Here is a 25,280-nt window from a genome sequence, read left to right as displayed (position 1 = left end):
GGGCTCATAGGAGACCACCAGACTCTCTCCCAGGGGAGGGGCTGGGGGAGAGAGGGAGATGTCCGACTCCGGGCAAGGCTCCATCCAGCATGGACCAAAACACAGCACGGACGGTTCAGAAGCAATTTGGAACGAATTAAAAGCAATTAATAAACAGACAAAGTGTTTAAAACTGCATATATTGCTAGCCGATCTATTTTCTGGTCTGAGGTGTGGCCATGACTGGTTCTGAACGTGGACTTCAGCAGGCAGCCACTCTCTCCTCTTCCTGGTACTGCGTAGTTCCGCCACTGAATCTTTTAGTGGTGGTATGCAGTACTGGACCGTACCAACTTACTTTCAAGAGCTTGCTTCTGCCATCCTTTCGCGTGTAGGTATGCCATGTGTAGTTTAACTTCCTCGCCACCCCCTCGCTCTGAATGTAGGCATGGACTGTAACACTATATACCGGAAGAGTCATAGCAATGATTCTTCTCCTGGTATTCTTCCGTTTTTTGTTTTTTTTTTCAAAAAAATGAATATCACTGGGGGTTTTTCATCATGGTATCGAAAGGTACGCAAGTATCGGTTCTCATGACATCACTGGTGGAGACAGAGTTCAGGTGCATGTTCCAATTAAAACAAATAAACCAATTCCTCATGGCATTTATAGCAACAAAAACATAGGCAAGGCACTGTTACCCTTATTACTATCACTAAACAACAGCAATGACTTTCACAGTAAATGTGTGTAAGAATCAGTATAGATGCGTTCAAATCACTTGTGGTCAAAAAACTGTTCCCCTGGCTGTAGGCCTCACCTCTTTTTAATAGAGGTTCAGTATCCCGTGGTTATCTATTTAGTAGCCTAGCCAGCAGGGTGTGACGATGCAGAAATGAAACTCAATAAAAATACTAAATGGGCTCAAACATACCCACTCCCCAACACCAATCACCAAATGACTATGTACAATTAAATGTAAGGCCTTTGGTCACTGATGTGTCTGATTACAGGTGACTCATCTTCAGAACTGACATCTTAAGGTTTTTCAGTTAAATCATGCAGCTCTGTATCAGACAGAGGTGTTTCAGGGTAGAGAGTCTTCTTTAGTGGAGCGTTACACAGGTCAGCTGCTGGAGTGCATAAAGTTTTCAGTCTCTGTAAAAAGACCAAATTCCCATTGAATTCTTCAGATCATTCACAAACAGACCTTTGCTTTGGATATTTGTTAATACACTAGCTTGCAGGCGTAGCTCCATGTAGGCAGCATGGTGATTGGTCAAAGAGAGAGGTTGTTGACTTGACCTTTTACTGTAAATGGTTACACTGATTTAACTGAAATAACACAATGCTTTATTAACCTCAGTATCAGTTGACACACACATACCTGTCTCAGTGTTCCTGGGGTTACTGCCATACTGTAGAGAAACCACAGAGGAGCAAGCAGAGCTGAAGAGAAAGCAAGAAGTATCCCAATGGCATAGCCCCACCAGGGGTACTGATAGGTGTTGTTGTATTTCAGTTGAGTGAACTTGATCAGCGAGTAAAACAAAATTCCCTAATAAAAAAGAAGAGACATGCAGAGAACATCAAATGACCAGCCTACATTTTTTGTGAACATATATTTAGAAATATATTTTTTTCTTCTTGTCCAACTTTGTCTCCTGAGCTTTACAGCTCACAGACACAACAATACACCAAAAATTGACTTACAACACAGATAGATGGTGTGAAGAACCTCCAACAATATTTCATATACAATGAGGGGTAGTAGCCAATCATATCCTTTATTTTGTTGTAATAACGATCAGCACCTTGAAGACAGACAGTGGTATTGGGTATATCAACTTTAAAAGCATATGATCAATATCAATATCATTTGAGTATATCTGAGGAAATGTTAGTGCAGTGCAGATGAGAAATATTTGCGAAGTGAGTCAAATTAGAAAATATCAATTCAGAATTTTCTTGTTAATATAATTCATTCTTAATTATAATTTATTTTTTTATGAAAACAACACTGATGACACCAAATGTCTTTGTGAAGGTCTGATTTAAGTCTAAATTACCAAGAAGTGGCACTGCCATCAATCATGGTATATTTTAAAGGGATACTGCTACTTTATGAATCATCAAAGCCACCAAAGTAAGTCAATTTTTAAATCATGCAGCCTACGTTAGGGTCAAAATGTATTTTTGAATCCATATAATTAAAAGTGTGTGTGTGTCACCCCTACTTCTGATTGATTTTTGTTGCTTACCAAATATCCATCCCACACAGATGCACTCCAGAATGGCAAAAAGCATGATTGGTATTCCACTGCAAGCATAGTAGTCAAACAGCAGAAATACATAAAGTCCTCCCTACAGCACATAACAGAGAAGAAAGAGACAGGAAGAGAAACGAGATGGTTTGGTACAAGGGCAAAACATATTTGCCACAGAGGAAGAGACTTACTGACAAACATTTGCAGTATTTCTAAACAGTTTTTATTTCATAGATTAAACAATGAAGTCTTACCTCAGTCACCATAAACAGGCCTATAATCAAAGATACACCACAGATGACCAGCAGAAGCAGTTTACGTCGATGACCAGTTAAAAAGAAGGATGGATACATGTCTGATATGGCTGTCACCAAGCCTTCCAAACACACAAACTGTGGGTAAAAGATGAGAGTTACTTTTACATTTATTTTACATTGATACTTTTTAAGTAAGTTAGCCACTATGAGACCTTCTATTAAAGGACAAAATCATTAAAAGTGATAGGATGTGGTTTTCAAGAGGAGAAGTAGATTGAAGTTGTCTTTTATGTGGGGATTTAGTGATAATTTAAAGCACAAGAACAGAGGGGCTTATGATTAAATGTTATAAAAGTATGATGTATATTTTAACCACAACTGAATGATAACATTTTACCTCACTGTCCACTCCAAGAAAGATTATCATCATGAAGAAGAAGACAGCCCAGAGTTGGGGTAAAGGCATCATGGCTACGGCCCGAGGGTAGGCAATAAATGCCAGGCCAGGACCTGCAAGTGGTCCAAAGTAGATGTCAAAAAAAAGGTTTGACATTAGTACTGTACTGTTTGTTGTAAGCATTAGACCAAAACCTGCTGAGTTTGTGTCCAGAGTTGGTGAGTAATTAGAACTAGAAATAACTTTTTCCTTGTTCTGCTCTTATTGCTTAATATGACATCAATTTTTGATGGCGCTGGTTCTTGAAGAGAACTATTCTCAGTATTTACCACGTCTTCATAGAAAAAAACGAAATAAATGGGAAGAAGGTAATCCATATTTCTGTTGTAGCTGAACAAATGAAAGAAATGTCCCATTTTCAAACAGATGACAGAATTCCTGGATACCTTTATCATACCAAAATTTAAAAGTGTCATCCTTACAACATGTAATACTTGGATTCTTCCAAATTGGGGAAAAGGGAGAAAGGGAGATCTTATAGCCTAACAATTTATGAGACAATTTCCAGATACTAAGACTATTTAATATAACCGGATTCTTAGTAATTTTATCCACTTCTTTGAACTCAATATAAGGTAAATATTCCAAGCTGTATGGAAGGATATCCAAACATTCTATTCTTTTCCATGAGCGCATGAAATATTTAAAAACCATTGTTTAAATTGATTAAGCTGAGATGACAAAAAAATAGTAATAAAAATTGGGAAGCTTCAGGCCACCAGATTCGTATGGTAGATGTAACACTGACATCCGAACACGTGGGGTTTTATTGTTCCATATGAAGGAGGAAACTAAACTCTGTATTTTTTTAAAGAAAGATTGTGGTGGAATAATTGGAAGATTTTGAAATAAATATAAAAACTTGGGCAAAACAGACATTTTAACTATATTAACCCTACCCACAAGAGAAATAGGAAGATGTCCCATTCTCTTTAATTCCTCTGTTATTTTACTAACTAATGGAAGGTAATTCAAATTAAAGGTGTCCTCCAATTTTCTAGGAATAAACAAACCCAAATACTTAATACATTTAATAGACCAATTCCAATTAAAATGATTCTTCAATAAAGGGTGGTCGAAATTGGAAATTGGCATTATCTCTGTTTTGTCCCAATTAACTTTAAAACCTGATAACTTCCCAAATTTTCCAAATACTGATAAAATAAATGGTATTGAATTTAAGGGGTCATAAATATACAACAAGATATCATCAGCATACAAAGATATGAGATGTTCCTCCTTCCCAATCTTAATACCTTTAATCTAATCATGAGATCTGATCATTGCAGCTAATGGCTCAATAACAAAAGGCGAAAAATGCTGGAGACATCGGGCAACCTTGTCTAGTGCCTCTAGAAAGTACAAACGGTTGTTTGTTTTTACAGCAGCCATAGGAGAACTATAAAGAGCTGATACCCAGTGACAAAACTTAGGACCAAAATTAAACCTTCTAAGGACAGACATAAGATATTTCCATTCAACTCTATCAAATGCTTTTTCAGCATCGACAGAGAGAATAACATTATGGGAATTTAATTTATTAGTGTGATAAAGAATATTAAAGTACCTACGTAAATTGTCAGTAGAGGTACGACCACGAACAAAACCAGTTTGGTCTAGATGAATAAAACTAGGTAAAACTTTTTCAAGCCTTAGTGCAAGAACTTTAGCAATAATTTTATAATCTGCATTAAGAACTGAAATTGGCCTATAAGAGGCGCACTGAAGAGGATCTTTATCTTTCTTTTGGAGAAGGTTTATAGATGCCAAACATAAAGATTGAGGAAGACAACCTCTCCTAAAACAAGCATTGATCATAGCAATAAAGAGAGGCAATAAATAATTAGAAAAATGTCTGGAGTCACGTGATGCAGGCAGTGGAGATGGCAGCCTAATCGGAGGCTCTGCAGTCAAGTAGCTTGTTTTATTTAAACTAAGGGTTACATAGTGCTTTATTTTGAAGTCTTAGTGTCACATTTCATGCTGGAACACTCTGAAACTATATTCATATAGTCGCGATGCCCAGCCAGCAGCAAAAATCCGCATCACGACGCCAGGATGCTAGCAAACCTGGCGAAGCTAGCAAGGATAACACAGCTAACGCTAGCAGCATGGATAAGGACAGCTCGCCGTCGCCCTCCGCCGGTCCCAGTACTGGAGCTACCCCCGCCGACCAGATGGCCAAGGATATATCGAGCATCTATGAACTCTTAAAAGTAACCTCAGAGACTCAAGAGCGCAAGCTGAATGCTATTCAGCTAGCAACTCAGGCTGTGGAGGCCAAGCTAGCCGACATTGCTACGCGCATGAACAACGTTGAGTCACGCATAGATTTCCTGGAGGACGCTAATCGGGCGCTGGAAGCTAATCCTCCTGCTACTCAAAGTGAGGTGGAAATTTTGCGACAGAAATTGGACGATTTGGAAAATAGGAGCCGGCGAAATAATCTACGCTTTGTTGGATTCCCGGAGGGATGCGAGGGCCCGGACGCACTGCGTTTTTACGCAAAGTGATTTTCAGGGAGTTCTCGAAATCGACCGTGCACACCGGTCCCTTGCCAGACGCGGACCCGACGGTCAGCCCCCCAGACCGATCATTGCTCGATTCCTGAGATTCCAAGACAGAGAGCGGATCGCCGGGGCTGCGCGGAAGATGGGAAAGGTGCAGTGGAACGAGCACCACATCATGGTCTTCCCTGACTACTCCAAACTCGTCGCCGACAAACAGGCTGCTTTTAACCAGTGCAAACGCCTGCTACACGAGCGCCAGATCAAGTTCTCCGTGATGTATCCAGCTGTGCTCACCCTGAGAGCGGCGGAGGGCAAACGGGAGTTTACAGACCCCAAACAGGCTCTGAAATTCATTCGCTCTCTGCCCTCGTGAGAGCATACTGACTCTTCTACCCGTAAAGTTACTGTTACCAGTTACCAGTTGAACTGTACAGTTTCTCATTTGCACTGCTAAACACACTTGAATATGAAAGACTGTTAAGTTACTCAAATTTAGCTTACTTTTCTTGTTTACCATCCTATTACTCCCATCACTCTAGGATTCGATCTGATTTTGTTGTTTTTGTTCAAACACTACTATCATTAGAGTTACTGTGGGAGCAAGGACATCTTATCAGGAAGTTATATCATCCCCCGAGCTTACTGACTTGCCTTTTATAATTTACTCACCTACTCCCTGTTTTTTGGGAGGAGAAATGCATTCGTTTTGCTCTCTCCTGCTCCTCCCCATCATTTCCATTTGCATTATAAATCAACCTGGAGTTGATGAGGACCTAATAGGAATATATCTTATTTTGGATAGAATGTGTTATGCAGGTTTAACTGGCTGGGAGGAGAGATGCTTGAAACTAACTTGTTCCTAGTATTTTGGTCATGTTCGACTGTTAATCGCATATAATCCTTACACAGTTTTTTGTACTGATGTAACCCATACCAACTAGTTACAAAATTATAGCTGCTTGACTGCCCTCTTTGTGGGCTGTTGGACTGTTCAGAGTCACGGACCAAGTTTTTTGTGTGTTAGGTTTGGTGCCTTTCGAGCACCTACAGGTGACGACAGTTCATGGTCACCATATAGTTGTATGTATGTATATATGTCTTTTTTCTAACATCGCTTTGTTTCCTCTCTCCCCCCCCTTTTTTTTTTCCTTCTTCTTTTTTCCCCATTTTTTACGTGCATGGTGCTTACTGCTCAGCGATGGTGGTGTCAACGATGGGTCATGCCCCTTATATACATCAGTCACTAGACCTACTTGATGATGCAGGCTGATAAAGGAAGGACTTTGAAACTAATGACATGGAATGTGCGAGGTCTCAATCACCCTATCAAAAGGAAAAAAGTCATAACATTCATTAAGTCGAAAAGATGTGATATAGCATTTCTGCAGGGGACTCATTTACTAACTCAGGATTTTAGGAAGCTCTGCAGAGACTGGGTCGCTCATGTCTCTGCCTCATGCTGGAATAGCCATAGTAGGGGGGTAGCAATTCTAGTTCACAAACAAATACAATTTAAATGTATCAGGGAAAGCATTGATGATGCTGGACGGGTCCTGTTGCTTCTCTCTGAGATTCAGGGACATAAAGTGATACTAGCTAATGTTTACGCTCCTAATATTGATGATCCTACATTCTTTGGGCAACTAGAGTGTAAACTCAATGATATGGGAGATTACCCGATTCTGATGGGCGGTGACTTTAATCAGGTCATGGACAACATATTGGACCGTAGCACCCCATCACAGCACCAGTACAAATCAGTCTCCATTATACACAAAATGTGCAAAGCTTCTGGCCTAGTTGATGCTTGGCGTCTGTTAAACCCTACCACCAGAGATTATACTTTCTACTCTCCACGCCACAACACATTTTCTAGGATTGATTATTTCTTTGTTTCTGGATTTGGTACCTCCTCCATAGTATCCAGCTCCATTGGTAGCATTATACTCTCCGATCACACCCCTGTGTTTCTTTGTGTGGCTCCTTTCTGCAGTACCCCTAAGTCTCCCAGATGGAGACTTACTTCCAGACTTTGCTTGACCTAAGTTTCAAAGAATCACTAAGAGCTCAAATTAATCTTTTTATAGAAACTAATGTGGCCTCAGCACCATCTGCTGGTGTGGCATGGGAAGCGCTTAAGGCTTTTATTAGAGGTCATATAATACAACACGCCTCTTTCAAAAAGAAATCTAACATAACAAAACAACTTGACTTGGAGAAGAAGATCTATGCTGCTGAGGCTGTATTTAAGCAAAATATGACCCCTTCAAATTTGACCAATCTGACCAGACTAAAATATGAACTTAATTCCATTCTGACTCAGAAGGCTGAGTTTTCCCTCTTCAGAGCAAGGCAAAAACATTTTGAAGAAGGCGACAAAGCAGGAAGACTATTGGCAAGATACATTAAACAGAGAGAGGCTCAGAGCACAATAGCAGCAATTAAGACAGAAGGAGGAGCCCTTACGCGTGATCCCACTGAGATAAATAAGACATTTAGAGAGTTTTATGCAACACTTTACTCGTCTGAAGCACAAGTTGACCAACAGGAGACACAAGCATTTTTGACCTCCCTTGCCCTCCCCACCTTATCAGTGGACCAGGTAAACTTGCTTGATGCACCAATCACAATCGAGGAGATAGCTGATGTTATTAGAGGCCTTCCATCTGGCAAGGCGCCAGGCCCAGATGGCTTCACAGCAGAATTTTTTAAGGCGTATGCTGAAGAGCTGTCTCCTTTACTTTTGCAGATGCATAGTGAGGCTCTGAATAAGGGCAGTTTGCCCCCCACACTTTCTGAGGCATTAATCGCTCTCATTTTAAAAAAAGATAAGGATCCATTAGACTGTAGAAGTTATAGGCCAATCAGTCTGATTAGTTGTGACAGTAAAATTCTTGCTAAGATTCTAGCTGTAAGGCTAGATAAGGTGATCACAAAACTGATCCACCCCGACCAAGTTGGCTTTATTCGCACTCGGAGCTCCGCTGATAATATTAGACGTTTAATTGACATCATGTGGACCTCTCGAAACGCGACCTCTCCTGCTGCGGCCCTTTCATTGGATGCCGAAAAGGCTTTCGACAGGGTGGAGTGGCATTTCTTATTCTCCACCCTCGAGGCCTTTGGTTTTGGTAGGATATTTATCAGCTGGGTCAAACTCTTATACACCAATCCCAGGGCTTCAGTGACGACAAACAGCATAATCTCGCAGTCATTTGAGCTCCAGAGAGGCACTAGGCAGGGATGCCCTTTGAGCCCATTACTTTTGCACTGGCGCTGGACCCTTTAGCAGCAGCTATCTGCAGGGACCCTGACTTTCCAGGTATCCAAGTAGGCAGTAGTAGTCATAAACTTATGCTTTACGCGGATGATGCTTTGGTCCTGATAACAGAGCCAGAACGTTCTCTCCCTGCTTTGTTTAAAACTATTAAATCATTCTCCAAATTATCAGGATATAAAGTGAACTGGGCCAAATCAGAGGCACTTCCTCTGACACCCTACTGCCCCAAGACCTTATTCCAACCTGGGGATTTCACCTGGCCCCAGTTAGGCATTAAATATTTAGGCATCCTCTTTCCCCGTCTGAATGATTTGGTCCAGGTTAATTTTGAGCCCCTTTTAAACAAATTTAAGATTGATATAGAATGGTGGTCTCCGCTGTTACTTTCCCTCTGGGGCAAAGTTAATGTAATAAAAATGAATTGCACCCCCAAATTCAATTACCTTCTACAAGCACTACCAGTGAAGATCCCCCCAAAATATTTTAAGCAGTTCGACAGGTTATGCAACAAATTCCTATGGAACAATAAAAGACCCAGATTAAACTTGAAAAATTACAGAGGCCAGTAGATCAAGGTGGATTGGGTGTCCCAAATTTACTTTTTATCATTATGCATTCAGCCTTAGGCACCTGATGCACTGGGCGCCTCCTGAGAGAGCACCTCCATGGTTTGGTCTAGAGAGTGGTCTGTGTAACCCACTCCCTCCTATACATTACATCACCACTAAGCTTTTGTTAGAGGCACAGACCCATCCTGTTATTTCACATTTACAGTGGGTGTGGAAAAGAATGGCCTTCATATTCGATTTTAATGCGAACCTCCACATAGCAGCCTCCATATGGAACAACCCTAAACTCTGCATAGGGAAATCCCCCTTTCTCTGGAAATCATGGGCCAACAAGGGAATCCTGGTTCTTGGAGATCTGTATGCTGGGGATACTCTCAAGTCTTTTTCTGATATTAAAACACAATTTCATTTGCCCCAGAATCAGTTTTGGAAGTATTTACAACTCAGACACCTGCTGCTCCACACATTCGGGTCTCTCTCAACACCTCCCCCCACTGCAACCTTTCTTACACAAATAATGAAAATTTTCGGTAGAGGTCATGAAGCTTCAGTGTTCTACTCAATGGTTTTAAAATGCTCAGACAAAGGTGTGTCTAGCCTTAAACTGACTTGGGAGGGAGATCTGAAGGTTACTTTCACAGATAGGGAATGGAGCAGGATCTTACAAAACATGAAAAAGATGTCCAGAGAACTCAGAACCAGGCTTGTCCAATTCAAGCTTCTGAACAGAGTCTATTGGACCCCCTCCAGGTTATATAGAGTCAAGTTAAAACAAGACCCAGAGTGCTGGAGATGCCAGAACGGGGAAGGTACCTCAACTCACATGCTGTGGAACTGTCAAAAAATACAGGACTTTTGGTTTGAAATTCACAGTAATGTAACAAAGATTATAGGACGTGACATCCCCTTCTCCCAGAGTCTGTACATTCTGGGGGACCCGTCCCTACTCGATGACCTCCCATCCCACGTCGCAGAGTGGGTTCAGGTAGCACTGATGCTGGGGCGCAAGCTTATTATTTCGAATTGGAAGGCATCTTTACCCCCCCCCCCGTCAGCCTCTGGCATGCTCACCTAGCCAAATTAGCTGCTCTGGAGGGCCTATCATATAGACTAATAGATAGGGTGGAATACTTCAATCTGAAATGGGAACGATACCTACTGTCGCTGAGCACGTAATCATGTGAGCTGTTATTTTTTGTCTTTACCCCCCCCCCCCCCCCCCCTTTTTTTTTTCTCTCTCTTCTTTTTCCTCTCTCTCTTATTGTCCTTGCGTTGTGCTGTTTTGTCCTGTTTCTTGTTGTGCTGCTTTTGTCTTATTGTTGCTCTTTTTTTGTTGTATATTAGAGCACAAACACTGTACAGTATTTGCTTACTTTCTATATCCAATTCTCAACATTGCTGCATAGTCAGCATTTACAACATGTATACATGTATACCTGTTTTGTGTGGAAAACCAATAAATTGTGAATCATAAAAAAAAAAAAGAAAAATGTCTATAAAACTCAATTGGCAGGCCATCTAAACCTGGCGCTTTACCATTTTGAAGTGTTGCCATAGCAGACACAAGTTCTTCTGAGGATATATCTTTTTCTAAACTTAGTCTATCAACTTGTGTTAAAGTAGGTAGCGAAATATTATCTAAAAATGATTTACACTCACCTGAAACGTATTGTGAGGTAGAAGTGTATAGTTCTGTGTAATATGATTTGAAAGCATCATTAACTTGAAGAGGGTCCATTGTAATGCATCCATCTTGTTTTCTAATTTTAAGAATTGGTCTATCTTCTGACTCCTTTTTTATCTGTCTAGCTAGTAATTTACCCGCCATCTCTCCTTGTTCTAAATAAGATAATTTTGAAGAGAACCAGTTCCACTGGCAGCCATGCATGGCCATGACATAACAGTACTTCCACCATGCTTCACTGATGAGGTGGTGTGCTTTGTGTTTTGGGTGTTTTATTCTCTTGTATTTATTGATGATGTGACTGCTGATAAGAGCAGCAGGATGAAAGCTGAAGTGCTTGGGGCTACATTATCTGTTCAGATTCAACCAAATGCTTCAAAACTCATTGGACAATGCTTCACAGTGCAGATGGACATTGACCTGAAGCATACTGCAAAAGCAACCAAAGACATTTTTAAGGCAAAGAAGTGGAATGTTCTGCAATGGCCAAGTCATATCATCTGACCTGAATCCAATTGAGCATGCGTTTCTCCTGCTGAAGCCAAAACTGAGAGCAAAACACCCAAAACACAAGCAGGAAGTGCAGACGGCTGCAGTAAAGGGCTGGCAGAGCATCACCAGAGAAGAACCCCAGCATCTGATGATGCCTATGTGTCCAACACTTCAGGCAGTCATTGACTGTAAAGGATTTGCAACCAAGTATTAAAACTGGCTGTTATAATACTTATGAGCCCTTAAAGTTGGGGGACTGTGTGAAGAAATGGTTGTCATTCCTACACGGTTCATACTACATTTTTGAAAAAAGCCTTAAATAAAAGCTGAGAGTCTGCACTTTAAGCAGGTATTCATTGTTTCATTTAAAACCCACTGTGGTGGTGTACAGAGCCAAAATGATGACAACTGTATCATTGTCCAAATAATTATGGACCTGACTGTATATATATATGTATATATATATATATATATATATATGACAGTGTATATAGGTAATATATATGATGAGATGTGTAAGTGCATCACCAGAAAATGTATGTTAGGGTTAAGAAATAGAGAATGAACATAGTCTGTAGTGGGTCCTCATGAGTACGCTCAGAGTGTGACCTTCATGATCACAATTTGCAGACCCAGCATCTGACAGCACCATAAGGACACATGTGACATCTAGGAACCAAAATCCAAATGTTGGTTCTGACAAATTTTATGCAGTTTAATTTAGGGTTAGGAATTTGGGAGGAAGTGAATGCAGGTAAGTTCTTAATATGTACAAACAAATTTAACACAGTGTCTTTCTACAAACCATCCCATACCTGATTCAGCCACAGTTGAGATGTCAACACCCAACTCAAAGGACATGAAGCCGAGGACAGAGAAGACTGCAAAGCCAGCAACAAAGCTGGTTAGACTGTTCAGTGTGCACAGGAAAAAAGTGTCTCTGAAAATAAATTAAAAAACACGATTATGTATTGTATCCTGCATCACATAAACACTTATGGGAATGGAAAGTGAGTGCATAGAATAATACTCATTTTCCTTACTTGTAGCAGTTGTTGTGGTATTTGTTGTAGCTTCCCAAAGCTGGCAAACAGCCAAGGCAGACAGCATAGGAGTAAAGTATTTGGTTCCCAGCATCCATCCACACCTTGAAATAATGACATTAGTTGTGACTGGTATATACCTTTTAATGTTTCATCATTACATTTTTATACTTATCATATTTCTGCCACTTTGCCCCTTCCATCAGCCCCATTCTCACTCTTTAAGACTTTCCATTCTCCATCCATCCATCAGATAGCCTCAGACTTTCCTCCCCATCCCACTCATCTGTTCCTCTTTTCCCAGTTAACCCCCTCCTGCTGGCAAGATCATCAACGTTGCTTCATGCCTCTGCTTTCCATCTTCTGAGACCTGTAACTTTAACCTTGTAACCTGAACCCTAATCTGTACCTGCCTTCCTTCCTGTCTGCAAGGACATGCACAAAGCCAGGCTGAAGTTGCCCAAGCAACAGCCTATTTGCCCTCTGTGGCTGAGCTGCTCCACAGAAGCAGATGTTGTATTTTTGCTGTTGTGGTTGCATACATAAGTGGCCAATAATTGCTAAAGATGGACCAGATTAAATCACAATCATCCAAAATTTCAATACTTTTTGCTAGGTATGCCCCTGCAAAGCAATGCCCTATGACTGCTGTCTTGTGTCATTGAAGCATCCAAGCTTGGTATTGTTGCTGTTGTGCCCTCTGGGTGAGTCTTTTTAAGTTGTGGAAATGCTTAATGATGAATAGTTTAACCAGTGGGATGCCCTGTGAATAAAAATCTCCACATATGCTTCAGAACAATGTGCAGCTTGCCACATTTGTATCACTGTGCGCAATATTACCTTCTAATTTGCAATCACATAAACCAAGCTTAGCTAGCTAGCTGGTTAACATGGTAAATGGTAAATGGACCTGCATTTGTATAGAGTGTGCCAGGGCTGACGTCAAAACCCGGAAGTTTAGTATCGCACTGGTTCCCAGAAGAGAAAGTGAATGTGATTTTTGCATTGCGTTTTGGATTATGTCAGAAAATAAGCTCTGTGGCTAACACAAGTTTATGATACTTACAGGTTTTGTTCAGTGAGATACTCTTCACATATGAACACCTTTCATACCGCATTTGAAGCTTAAATGCGATCGCCAGAAGTAAATAGCTAACGTTAGGCTTTAACAGACAACATGACTACTCCACAGTTGCATGACTCTTGACGTCACCGCCACTAAGCTTTCAACTGATTTCGGCCGCTTTATTTTAAAAACATTGTATAATGGGGAAATCGCACTGTTTAAGCTAAATAAGAAGCTGTAATGGCGGACTGCCAGCGCTCTCGCCTGTTCGGGGGTGATGACGTTTAATGTCCCCGACAGGGTTTGTAGTCGTATTGAGCAACTTGTTAGCAATCGCCTTTTTTACAACACGTAAAAGATTCAAAATTCACAAGTAGGGTATTTACTGATGTGTTTTATGTCGTAGAACAAAACCTGAAACTCGCTTAAGCTTTTGTTAACCACAGACCTTATTTGAGGCATTTTACCAAAATCCTATTCAAAAAACGTATTGAATTTTAGATGAGAGAACTATTATATCTGCACAAAGTATTGTAAATTTGTTTCATTTTTGAGGTAATGTTAAAAAATGTGCTTTTCTATAGTGGGCTAACCCCCAAACAGTACAGAGTGTTAAAGAGCCCTTTTTTCAGGTTAGAGCAACAGAGCCTCTGTCGATCTGCCATACATGCCACTCTCTTAGTTAACCCACTAGATTTCCACTAACCCTGCCTCTCCACCACACCTACCTCCCAGCCTATCACCTGTCCACACATCTGCCACTCTTCCTGATCCACCTCATCCACCTCATCAAGCCAACTGCACTCACCTGTGGATCATTACCTCCTGCCAGTATAAAGACTCCAGCTTCACAAACTCTCCTTGCCAGTTTGTTCCTTGTCACTCATGCAAAACTTTCCAGGATTTATTTCCAGACTGCATCCTTGTTGCTGACCTCACCTATCTCTGGCTCTCCTGCTTAGTCTGCTCCCCAGTAAACCACTCTGCTCTCTGTCCCCAACTAAGAGTTCTGCTTCTGACTTCCTGGTTGCTGTTCGCCTGTTCTCCATGTCTGTTTGGAGAGATCGTCACCCAGCTCTCCAAAGTTAGTTTACCGGTTCATCCATCTGTGGACTTCTGTGCTGTGGATTGCTTCGCCGTGTGGCTGCACATTCCACCTTTGTGTGTGTGCCGCGGATTCCACTCATCATCGCTGCTGTCAAGACCCTAGCTGCCTACAGTTGGTTTTGCACCAGTGTGTTGGCTTCTCCCACGTGTACTCCTGGTTCCGGACTCCCTGCTTGTTAGATACTGCGTTCTGCCTACCCCTTCACGGTACCATTGCACACATTTGCACTGTTTGCCATTTGTGTGCATCCAGCACGCGCCACTGACTCACCTGCTCTCCGCTTCGGTTTGCCACACCAAGCACTTGGGACTGAACCTGTGTTTTGGAAGGTTTCAAGCCAACAAACTGACTCTCACTGTTTTTTCATCTGCCTGCTCACTCTGTGTTAGACAAGTAGTTTCATTAAAGACTATTATAAACTGTCCTCCCCTCTTTGGTGCTGCTATTTGGTTCTAAACACACCCGTGACACCCTCAAAATGTCTGCACACATGCCTATACCTTTTACCTGCCCCAGTCATGTTAACCTTTGGATTCTCAACAACTTCTGCTTGGACTTACAACCTTCATCTGTAAGCTCATGTATAATCACCCTATTGATAAATCACTTACTTATGCATCACTTCCTCTCTGCCTGATTGTCTGCCTTTAGGTCCTTTTCTTGCTGCCTCATACACACCTGTTTGACAGTTCCTTCTAAATTGAAACATGAGCAGATGCTGCCCTGCTCAAGTTCCCAGGAACCTCACTGGTGTGGAAGCACAAGGAAGCCAGTAAAACCTCTTCAGCGTATATACGCCCAGAGAGAAACTGTTATTGGAATAAATTATTTTTGAATATGGTATCTACTGAAGTTCTTATCTTTTATCCTTACCCTGATTAATAGCACCTAACTGCTCTTGCTACATCAGCAGTTGCTGTGGATGGACTACATTTTTTACATATTAACGTAATACCAGCGTCTCTCATCCACAGCAGCTTGCATACTGTATGACGTCTTCACTGGCGACTGATAAGCTCCGTATACAGCCATCTGAACTGAAGGATAAGGCTGGAGTTATTCCATGTTCTACTTTCTGCCTACAAATCAAAGTACAAATCACATTGCTTGTGTTCATCATAATGTAAGAACATGTCACTCAGTACAAAGTTGTTGTTTTTTGTGTTTTTAATGGGTTTTTTTTTTTGACAACAATGGAGATGTTCAACATTAGGCTTTGGCTATGTGGGGAACATTTGTTAGTAGGACCATTTAATATTTGGTTTTGGTCTTTGTTGATTATAAGAAAACAGATTTTTTTCAGCCTCATCCTAATGTTAAAGTCAAAGTGTCCCAGTGTTAGACAAATAGTGCTACAGTGTATCACATACATCCACTCATCAGTCACACATAAGGCTCACCTGAGAATCAGTCAGACGGGTCGGATCAGGAAAAAGGTAAAATCGAATTCCATCTACAGCTCCTGGCAGTGTCAGACCGCGGATCAGTAACACAATCAACATCATGTAGGGAAAAATGGCTGTGATGTAGACGACCTAAGAGGAAAGCACCAATACATACTGAATTCAATGGTGGTTGCAATTCACATCACAGTTAAGGTTTTAATGAATCTGACGTTCTATTAACACTGCACTGATAAGAAGTGTATACACCTTACCTTTCCTGATGTCTTGACTCCTTTCCAGACACAGAAGTAACAGATGATCCAGCTCAGCAGAAGGTATCCAGCCAGGTCCCAGCGGATACTACCCATCTCCTCAATCCCTCCAGACAAACCCAGAACTCTCCTCCTGTGTGCAGAAGGAAAAGTATGTCAAGATACATTTTTATGACTCTAAAACAATTTTTGTGATATAAATGACTTACCGCCAGAATTCTTCAACTGAAGATGTTGCATTTTCATTGATCTGGCCATGAACTGAATCATTCTGACTGCAATCAATGCAGTTCTCTAGAGGTGGAAGAGTAAAAAGTAAAAAGTTAGAATGGCGAGAATTTTCAAAATTTGCTACCATGTTGATAATAAGTCAGCTTTGAATGAAAAAATAGTGCAGCAGTTTTAAATATATTTTCAGTACCTCTCACGTGTCACTACTGACTGTAGTTCTATACCTATACAAGGCTGTGGCACTAACAAAATGTAGATGCGTACCTGTGTTCCAGGTGTTATTACAGCTGGCCCAGGGGAGTACAGTGTGGAAGGAGGAGAAGAAGTAAAGGAGGGCCCAAGCAAGAATGATGATATAATACACCTCACCGTAAAACAATATTAATTGACTGCCATAGCCTAAACCTGGTGACAAAGATATGATGAAATACACTATTAGTGTAAAAGGTTATTTCAGATACTATGCATACTGTATTGAATATGTTGCTATCAGTACCTTCAAATAAAGGACATATTTTCCTCCAACAGGTGATTCCACCCTGACCAGTTAACTGTCCCAGAGAGACCTCCAGAAAGAAGAGGGGGATCCCACAGGTGAGCAGGAACAAACCATAAGGAACCAAGAAAGCTCCTGAAGGGAAAAAAATAGCAACGTAATCAGTTACAATGAGAAAAAGATGATCAGAAAATGTTAAATACAGCCATAAGTAGTAATCCTGGGTTCAAGCCGTCTCTCTGTCAGCAGAAGGAAGCAGCTCAATTGCCAAAGTCAATGTCACACCGACAGCGAGCAGGCTTCAGGCTTCACGGAGATGATCAAAGTCACTTTAGTCAGTTTAATTAGTTTAAAAAAGATGATGATTATGATTATACAATTATTTATTACGATGTATGCAGCATTTCAATAACTGCACACTCAAAATCCAAACAAACCTGGGTGGGTACATTTAGGACAGAGTGCCAGATGTGTCCGCTGAGTTTAATCAGACTATTTGATTGATTGCAGCCATGTTTTTGGACCAATTTGCTCATTAATAATAGGATTGTGTATCTAAGTCCTAAGATTAGTGTTTATGAAGTCAAAATCCAAAAAAGACTATTCATATTACTGTTTTTCATAATATGCAAATTGGCAAAGAATCCATCATGGTAGCCTTAATTGTCCAAGAGGCTTTTTTGTAGAGGACATTAATATGTGGGTGAGTCAAATTTTAGCTCAGTCAGACTCATAGTGTGAAGGGTGTGGCCTGTCAAATTTTTTTTCCATTTTGGACTGTCAGTTATATCACCATTATCCGGCTGATTGGGATCAAATTTGATGTGAAGCATTAGAATATCATTTCTGGTTATGGTTTTGAATTTCGTGTCTCTAACTCATTCTAGCTCACAGTAAATTTAGCAAAGGAATGATATGGCATATAATGCTAACTAGGCCACGCCCACATGCAGCAATCATTGTAACACTTCATTTTTTGTTGTTACTCTCCCCTAGAGCATGCATACACATTAAGTGAAATTCTCTCCACCATGCACCACCGGCAGCACGGTGGTTAGCATTGTCGCCTCACAGCAAGAGGGTTCCCAGGGTGGGGGAGCCCTTCTGTGTGGAGTTTGCATGTTCTCCCCATGTCAACGTGGGTTACGTACAGCGTACTCCGGCTTCCTCCTACAGTCCAAAGACATGCAGGTTAATTGGTGACTCTAAATTGTCCATAGGTGTGAATATGAGTGTGAATGGTTGTCTGTCTCTATGTGTCAGCCCTGTGATAGTCTGGCGACCTGACCCCCCACAGAATAAGCAGTTATGGAAAATGAATAAATTAATGAATCTGTCCACCAGGTTTTGAGGTTCACATATGTTGTACATAAGATATTTACCAAGATTTATAATTATTGGACAAGTTGTTAATGAATTTTGTCCAACTTTGTTTAAGCCCTGCACATTGCCAAGACTGTCTGATTGATACCATCCACATTTTTTTTAAACAAATGTGCTTATTCAAATGTGTGCATCTCAGTCCCACAAGGCTGTGTTCCAGTATTGGTGTGGCTAGAGTCAAAATCAATAAGTATATTCATTTAACTGTTTCCACATTCTGCAAATTTGCCAAAAAATCTATCGTGGCAGACTTTTATGGACCAAGAGGTTTTCTTTTGTAGAGCTCATTAAACTGCATATGTATACCAAATTTCAAGTCAGTCAGACTAATGGTGTTAGGGCCGTGGCCTTTCAAAATTCTGCCCTATCTGGGCTTGACCCCTGATTGAATACCATTCTTTCAGTCTGTTCTCATCTAACTTTCTGCTGCACAATACAATGAGACTTTTAACCCATGTAACCCAAATATGTTCCGAACACAATAAATATTGTAATGGTGGATATCTACTCTTAACGCACTCAGAAATAATTAGGGAAAAAATGATTGGGATACTTATTTATTTATCTATTTATTTTCCTGTCCATCCCAATAGACGGAGAATCTGAACGCAGAAATTACCTAATAGTGATATCGCATCAGAACAGTATTTCCCCTGTTCATTTTCCAGTGACACTCAGATCTACCAGCTATTCCAATGGACAGATGTCCTTGAAAAATCCTGAGTAACAGCTATAAATCTTTCATGTATTTTTTTTCAAATCTATAAGCAATATAGCTTCTTATTTTTTCTTTAAACACAGTTTAAACACAAATTATGTACTTTAATAATTTGATTAATAAACCTATATGTGCCTTACGCTTCTTCCTTGCCTTACATTCAACCATGCTTGTTAATAAAAAGGGGCGTGGCTCTACTGCAGTCCACTTTAGATGATGTGGAAAAATTTAGATTGGCTTAAAGACATCCCATTAAATAAGTCTGTGTATTTGGGTGGAGTCAGATGACAGAACAGATGACCTAGAAAGGTTATGTCCATTGAAATGGACGATGGCTCTGAACAGGTTAATCATGTTCTTACCTCCTCCATTTTTGAAGCAAAGATATGGAAATCTCCAAACATTGCCCAGACCAATGATTTGTCCCATCACTGACAATATGAACTCCCTCTTGTTGGCCCACTGCCCTCTCTTGTCACACTTTGCTGGAACATGATTTGGATTGTTGTCATCTTTCATCAGACTCTTCTCTGAATGACCTGCTGGCTCCATCAGGATATGTCTGCTGTGTTGAAATGTAAGTGATGAGAAATTATTTATGTTAGGCTGTTCTTAAATACAATATTTTTCCTGCTGTATTTTACATGTGTGTTTAAAAAGGATAGGCTTTATGTCCAAAGTCTTTAGAGCAATAAATAAATCTAAAATTCTACTGTAGTTAAAATTTCCAACCTGTAATATACATTATCTACCTTTAGGTTAATGCCCCAAAGGTACAGTCCTAAAATCATGGTCATGGCCAATTGGGCATCAGTGGTATAAAATGTTGACAATTCATGAAATTATAATTCTCTCTGTACACAGTCTCTCTGGACTTTTTTACATGATGTAAAGAATAAGTAGATTGATTGATTGATTGATTGATATTTTTTTGTATCATGCACACTTACATGTGCCCAACCCTCAAGGGTTTATAAGACACCATCACAATGACATTGCAGTAACAATCAGAAGTTTATGTAATTTAACTACTCAATCCAGAAACAAAATACTCTGCCTTCTATCCCAGGCCTGGCAAAGAAATTCAGCCACAAAAAAGGTTTCCTTTCTGAAACAAAACTCAAATTTTTCATGATCATCCAACCAAAAGAAATCAACATACATAGAGGTCATTTTTCAGGGCTAACCTGTGGCTAGTTTTGAGGCTCATGTAACCACTGTTCATACCGTGGCAAGTCTTACATACATTAGTAAACTATAACTATAAAATGAAAGGATGTTTTGCTGCCTCTTGCAGTAGTTGTAGACAGAGAAAAAAGTACCTTAATTCACTGGGCCGACTGCCAGCGACTTTTAAGGTGGAACGTTAATGTTTACGATGATAAACAAGGTGCAGACTTCCCTCTGTGTCATCAGTAATGAGGAAATACAGTTAGTGCAGGACGGAGCAGTGAGTGACAACAACCCCGCCCATATCTAAGAGTACTGTTTGCAGTGGAAACGCTAGGGTGTAGGCACTATGCCTGAAGGGTTACTTTTGGTTCAAAAGGCACCATAATGAAAGCGTTTGGTGGAAACAGGGCTTAAGGCTAATGGTAACTGTTCACATAAGGTTACACACTATAGCTATTTTTTATGAGGCAAAAAGTTCGCAGCTTTGGTTTATACCATATGTCAACAGACCACTTTTCTCTGAACATGTGAAACATTGCACTCCTAATCCCCTGAATATCACAGGTTAACCTGCTCTGGAAAATAAATGACAAATTGTTAAAATAAAATAATGATTTAAACTTGTTAGCCCAGGTATGACAGTGGGAGGTGTCCAATTAAAAATCTTTTCAGTTAGTCTCTGATTTGACATCTTCACAAGTCTATTCCAAAGCATTTTACATTCATGCCTAATGTTTGGAGGATGGGGTGTTGGGTGTGGCTGAGGGTATGTCCATGCTAATTGGTCATCTGCTGACCCGTTGGGAGACTTTCAGTAGTGTCCAAACCAAAAAACAAGGACTGACAACACAGAAAAATGAAGGTACAAAAACCTTAGAGTAGTCACTAGGTAAAGAAGAGAATTAGGAACTAACTATTAGTCAGTGGTCAGTTCTTAAATAACAACTAATCAAATGTCAAAGCAGCTAGTCAATGAGGAATGAATAAATCAGTTAAAAGTCAGAGTCAAAGTCAGCTTTATTGTCAATTTCTCCACATATACCAGACATACAGAGGAATTGAGACGACGTTTCTGCATAACAGATAAAGACATTTACTAATACAAAAAGTAAAAAACAATAAAATAAAATATAAAATCTATAAAAACTCAAATCTAAATATATATAGCAGTGTAGTACGGAAGCCCTAAACGGCCATACATACAAACATTTTATTTCCTCCGTTTTCTCGTGATAACGAGATAATTTTCATCCGTTTTCCCGTGATAACGAGATAATTAATTTGAGAGATAATGAATGAAACGTGATAAGCCTGAAATTTCCATCACAGTGACATGTCATGCTGACTGATGTCTCCTTGAACACCAACTTTAAGCCTAGTTCTCTGCTTGTTTGTGTTTTGTTTTGTGTTTTGCAGCGTGCATATCAGTCTGCTCCTCTCACTCAGGAGAAACTGGACACAAATAACTACCCCGTGTGTATCGATACCTAACGTCAATGGCGCCACCAGGGGGTCCGACTACCCATAACTCCGACCCGCTAATCTGACCATGCAGGTCTACGGCGAGTTTTATCGTTTTAGTCCCATAATGTCGACTGCCCATTAATCTGACCATTTTAATACTATTATTCCGACCATCAGATTTCATATCTAGTAGTCCAACTGTCCATTAGTCTGACAACAACACTTCCAACACCAAGCAGTCTGTGCTGCTCTCCCTCACTGCGCCGGCACGGACTGTGAGGACAGTTGCATTTATCTCATCGAGGGAAATCACATCCATCTGCTATATGTGACATAACACTCATAACACTTTTTTAAACATTGTTTGAAGCTAAATGTGGCAAAATGTTGATGTTATTTTAAAGCTATAGTGCGTAACTTCTACAGGTCCGTAAATGTCCGTTTCACCCAAGCCACTACTAGAGGAGATGACACAATGCTGATTAAGCCAATTGGTTCCTCTAACATCTCGCGGTATTTTTCAATATATATAATTTTTAGTATGCGTGTCGACCGGCGACATTCCCGCACTGGCACACAGAAAATGCCTCCTCACAACAAGAAGGGGGGGGGAGGAAGAGCGGAGAGGTAGAGCGCAGGTAGAAAGAGAAAGCAACATGGTGGAGAAGTGGCCGAGACACAGTTCACAAGTGGATCCTATCACAAAGGCAAGTGTTACTCTGTGTACGGTGTGTGGCGACTGGCGAGTGTTACTCTGTGTACGTGGAAGTGCTGCTGGCTTATTAGTTGTAATAACACATTATCCGCTGGGAGGCAACAGAAGTTACACACTATACTACTTTACAAACGGAACCCCATACAGCCGAGGGAGGCCTGTACACACCAACCACATAGATGAAATTGCACGAACCCAGATTAATCTTTAAGGTCAGCACTTCCATAATAGAAACAGTAAAACAAGATTTAACAAAGATGGCCACACCACCTCCTTTTCCAATTCTGTCACATCTAAAGACATTAAATGGATGTAAAGCTACAGCAGAGTCACTGACAGATTCCTTTAACCAAGTCTCAGACAGAATGAGAATATCAGGATCAGCCTGTGAAGTATTTTGATATGATCTAATTTTTGATGCTGGAGGACACTTCGTATATTTAAATGAATTAGTCCCAGGCCTTTCCTTTCTTTAAAAGTAGGCTACGTGGGTTGTTTAGGAGTGCTGGGTGGGATCTAACCCTGTAGACTGTTTAGGAGTGTTGCTTGTAGCCCTATCACAGAGTCTTTGCAACTGTGTGCATTTCAGTGAGCTGGAACAGTGAGCCCTGATGATCCACACCCCTTCCCCGGACACCACGGTTGCAGTAATTCTGGCAGGAATGATAAAACTGACATTGCCACTGAGGGCAGTAGAGGACGCCAGACCACCATCAGTAGACCTGTCTGTCATTTCTGTGATGATAGTCTGGATACTGAAGTGAACCGGTGAGGGAGGAAGGACAGTGGGGGGGGGGGCTAGCGCTGGTGACAGTGACTTGGGATGAGGCAGGAGAGGAAGAAGGGGGTTTGGGAGTGGGTGTGTGCTGTGAAAATAGTCACTCACGTGGAGAGGACTTGACTGCAGGCTGACAACATCTGGCTACCTAACTTGTTTGGATGGATCCCATCTCTTTCCAGGAAGGTGCCACAGTTACAAAACAAGTTGAGATTATCAATAAAGATGAAACTGAAAGACCTGCATGTGAACTGCAACCATGTATGCAAATACAGAATGCGGCTAAAATGATCGTGGATGTGGACTGCTTGAATGAGTGACTGAGCGCTCTCCCAATTCCTTCTGCGTTGTGGACGACGGTTCAGGCTGGTGGGATTGCATAGGCACCTGGGGACCAGCGGTCTCGGCTCGGGGAACAGTGTGACGAGTTGCTCGACCAGCGAAGCGCACTGGTGGAGGAGTTGCAGCGGCGACAGGAGTAGCAACGTCGGCTACAGGTGGGAGAGGCGCAACAGCGGCAGGCAGAGCGTTACCGCCGGCCACAGGTGGAGGAGACGCAGCAGCGGCAGGAGGAGTGGTGCTGCTGGCAACCGGTGGAGGAGACAGAGCTGCGGCAGCATGACGGGCCGCGAGAGCCGGGATGAACCAGAGCCTCCTCCATCAGGATGACGAAGCGGCTGGAGAGAGCCACAGCTCAGATAGCACACACACATCTGGCCGACGTCGGCCCGATGTAACCCGACGTATCAAGTTTAGATCTTTGAGACGTAGCAGGGAGAGCGTTTGCTCACTGCCAGTACGTCGCTGAGACCTCGGTCTTTAATCGAAAATGACCATCACACAACGTTCAAACGATCAATAAAAGAAGCTGCGCTCGGTGGGCGCTCCCTCTATATTAATACTCATATGCTTCGTTAACTACGACCTATATTCATTTAGGTCGGACGTTTCAAACTACAAATATTTCACCATCCAATGTGAGAAATCAATGCTAACATTCAAAAATAGCTTTAGCTTTGTTACCCGATTTCGTGTGCTTACAATGAAGAGACAAAAGTCAATTTGAGAAACTTTATTTTCAAATTTCCACAAGACGTGTGCAATCTATGCACATAGACATTAAGATTGAGTTCAGTTCATAAATAAGTCATAAAACTGCACGATCGTTAAAAATGGAAAACTTAAAACAGCAAATAAAAGTAATCCCACGATTGGCAAAAGAATGGCGTTTAAATAGTCTACAGGTTTTAAAAGGCCCGGACCATGTGCTCGCGCTCCGTGTTAGCACTTGCAGAGGACAGGTCCGTAAAATAACTTAAAATCCTCGTCCGATGGCCAAGATCCTTCATCCAGTTACAGAATATGGATCAAAAAGCAATACAAACGTGTACCGACGGGATATGGGCAATAGCTACGTGGATGAAACTAGTTAAAAGTTAAAAATCACAGAGCCTCTGGTACAAGCTCCCACTTGCTGGGTAACATCAAGCAACAACAAATAAGCAGCAATATATGCATGAAGGAAGGATGATAACGGTCTCTTAGCAGCAGCAGTTAAAAGAAACAAGCAAATGCATCCAAATTTTTCACACAGAGTGAAAACAAAATGAATGCCCGTTAAATGTCAGAAAATACTCACAGAGATGTATGAATGCCTCGTTAGTTTCCGTTACCTCTGTACCTGTTGTGTCAGATTGATAGGTGTTTCGGAGATGGTGGTGTAGAGAACAGAATTTGCCACTCCCTCCTTAAGCAACGATTGATTTCACAATTGTGTACAGCAATTGATGATTAATTTTTCGTCATCTGAAAGGAATAGCCTACTTCACTCACAGACTGATATTTACACATTAATGACTTATTCCGTTTTTACCATAAATTTATAAATTCATGTTTTTGTCGCATGCCTCCAGACGAAAGAAGAATCCAAAACCATATAGTTTTGATGAAGT

The 25,280-nt window shown here is 41.0% G+C and overlaps 1 protein-coding gene across 2 annotated transcripts; it reads right to left on the bottom strand.

The window, feature by feature from the left end:
* Window positions 1–455: 455 nt before the first annotated feature.
* On the bottom strand, window positions 456–25,280 carry LOC125902581 (sodium- and chloride-dependent GABA transporter 2-like). 2 transcript variants are annotated; one of them, XM_049599047.1, is made up of 15 exons: window positions 24,968–25,280; window positions 19,561–19,763; window positions 17,098–17,232; window positions 16,866–17,006; window positions 16,580–16,664; window positions 16,371–16,503; window positions 16,114–16,248; window positions 12,540–12,643; window positions 12,312–12,436; window positions 2,902–3,014; window positions 2,502–2,639; window positions 2,242–2,344; window positions 1,694–1,794; window positions 1,368–1,538; window positions 456–1,138 (listed from the first exon to the last, which is right to left on the bottom strand). In XM_049599047.1, exons 2-15 carry the CDS (start codon window positions 19,748–19,750, stop codon window positions 1,019–1,021), a joined length of 1,794 nt encoding a protein of 597 aa, XP_049455004.1. In that variant the 5' UTR covers window positions 19,751–19,763; window positions 24,968–25,280; the 3' UTR covers window positions 456–1,018. The 2 variants fall into 2 exon arrangements, with proteins under 2 accessions (XP_049455004.1, XP_049455005.1); XM_049599048.1 differs by having other exon boundaries at window positions 19,561–19,760.

Source organism: Epinephelus fuscoguttatus, linkage group LG15 (genome assembly GCF_011397635.1).
Source record: "Epinephelus fuscoguttatus linkage group LG15, E.fuscoguttatus.final_Chr_v1".
Taxonomy (NCBI): domain Eukaryota; kingdom Metazoa; phylum Chordata; class Actinopteri; order Perciformes; family Serranidae; genus Epinephelus; species Epinephelus fuscoguttatus.
Note: the sequence above shows the minus strand (reverse complement) of the source record. Positions and strands in the feature narration are given on the sequence as shown.

Coding starts and splice junctions, on each gene's coding strand:
- LOC125902581 (XM_049599047.1), bottom strand. CDS start 19,750: ATGGAGCCAGCAGGTCATTCAGAGAAGAGTCTGATGAAAGATGACAAC. Junction 3,015..12,311: donor CTCAACTGTGGCTGAATCAG/GTATGGGATGGT, acceptor GACCACTTGCAG/GTCCTGGCCTGGCATTTATT. Junction 1,795..2,241: donor CTGTGTGGGATGGATATTTG/GTAAGCAACAAA, acceptor TCTGTCTTCAAG/GTGCTGATCGTTATTACAAC.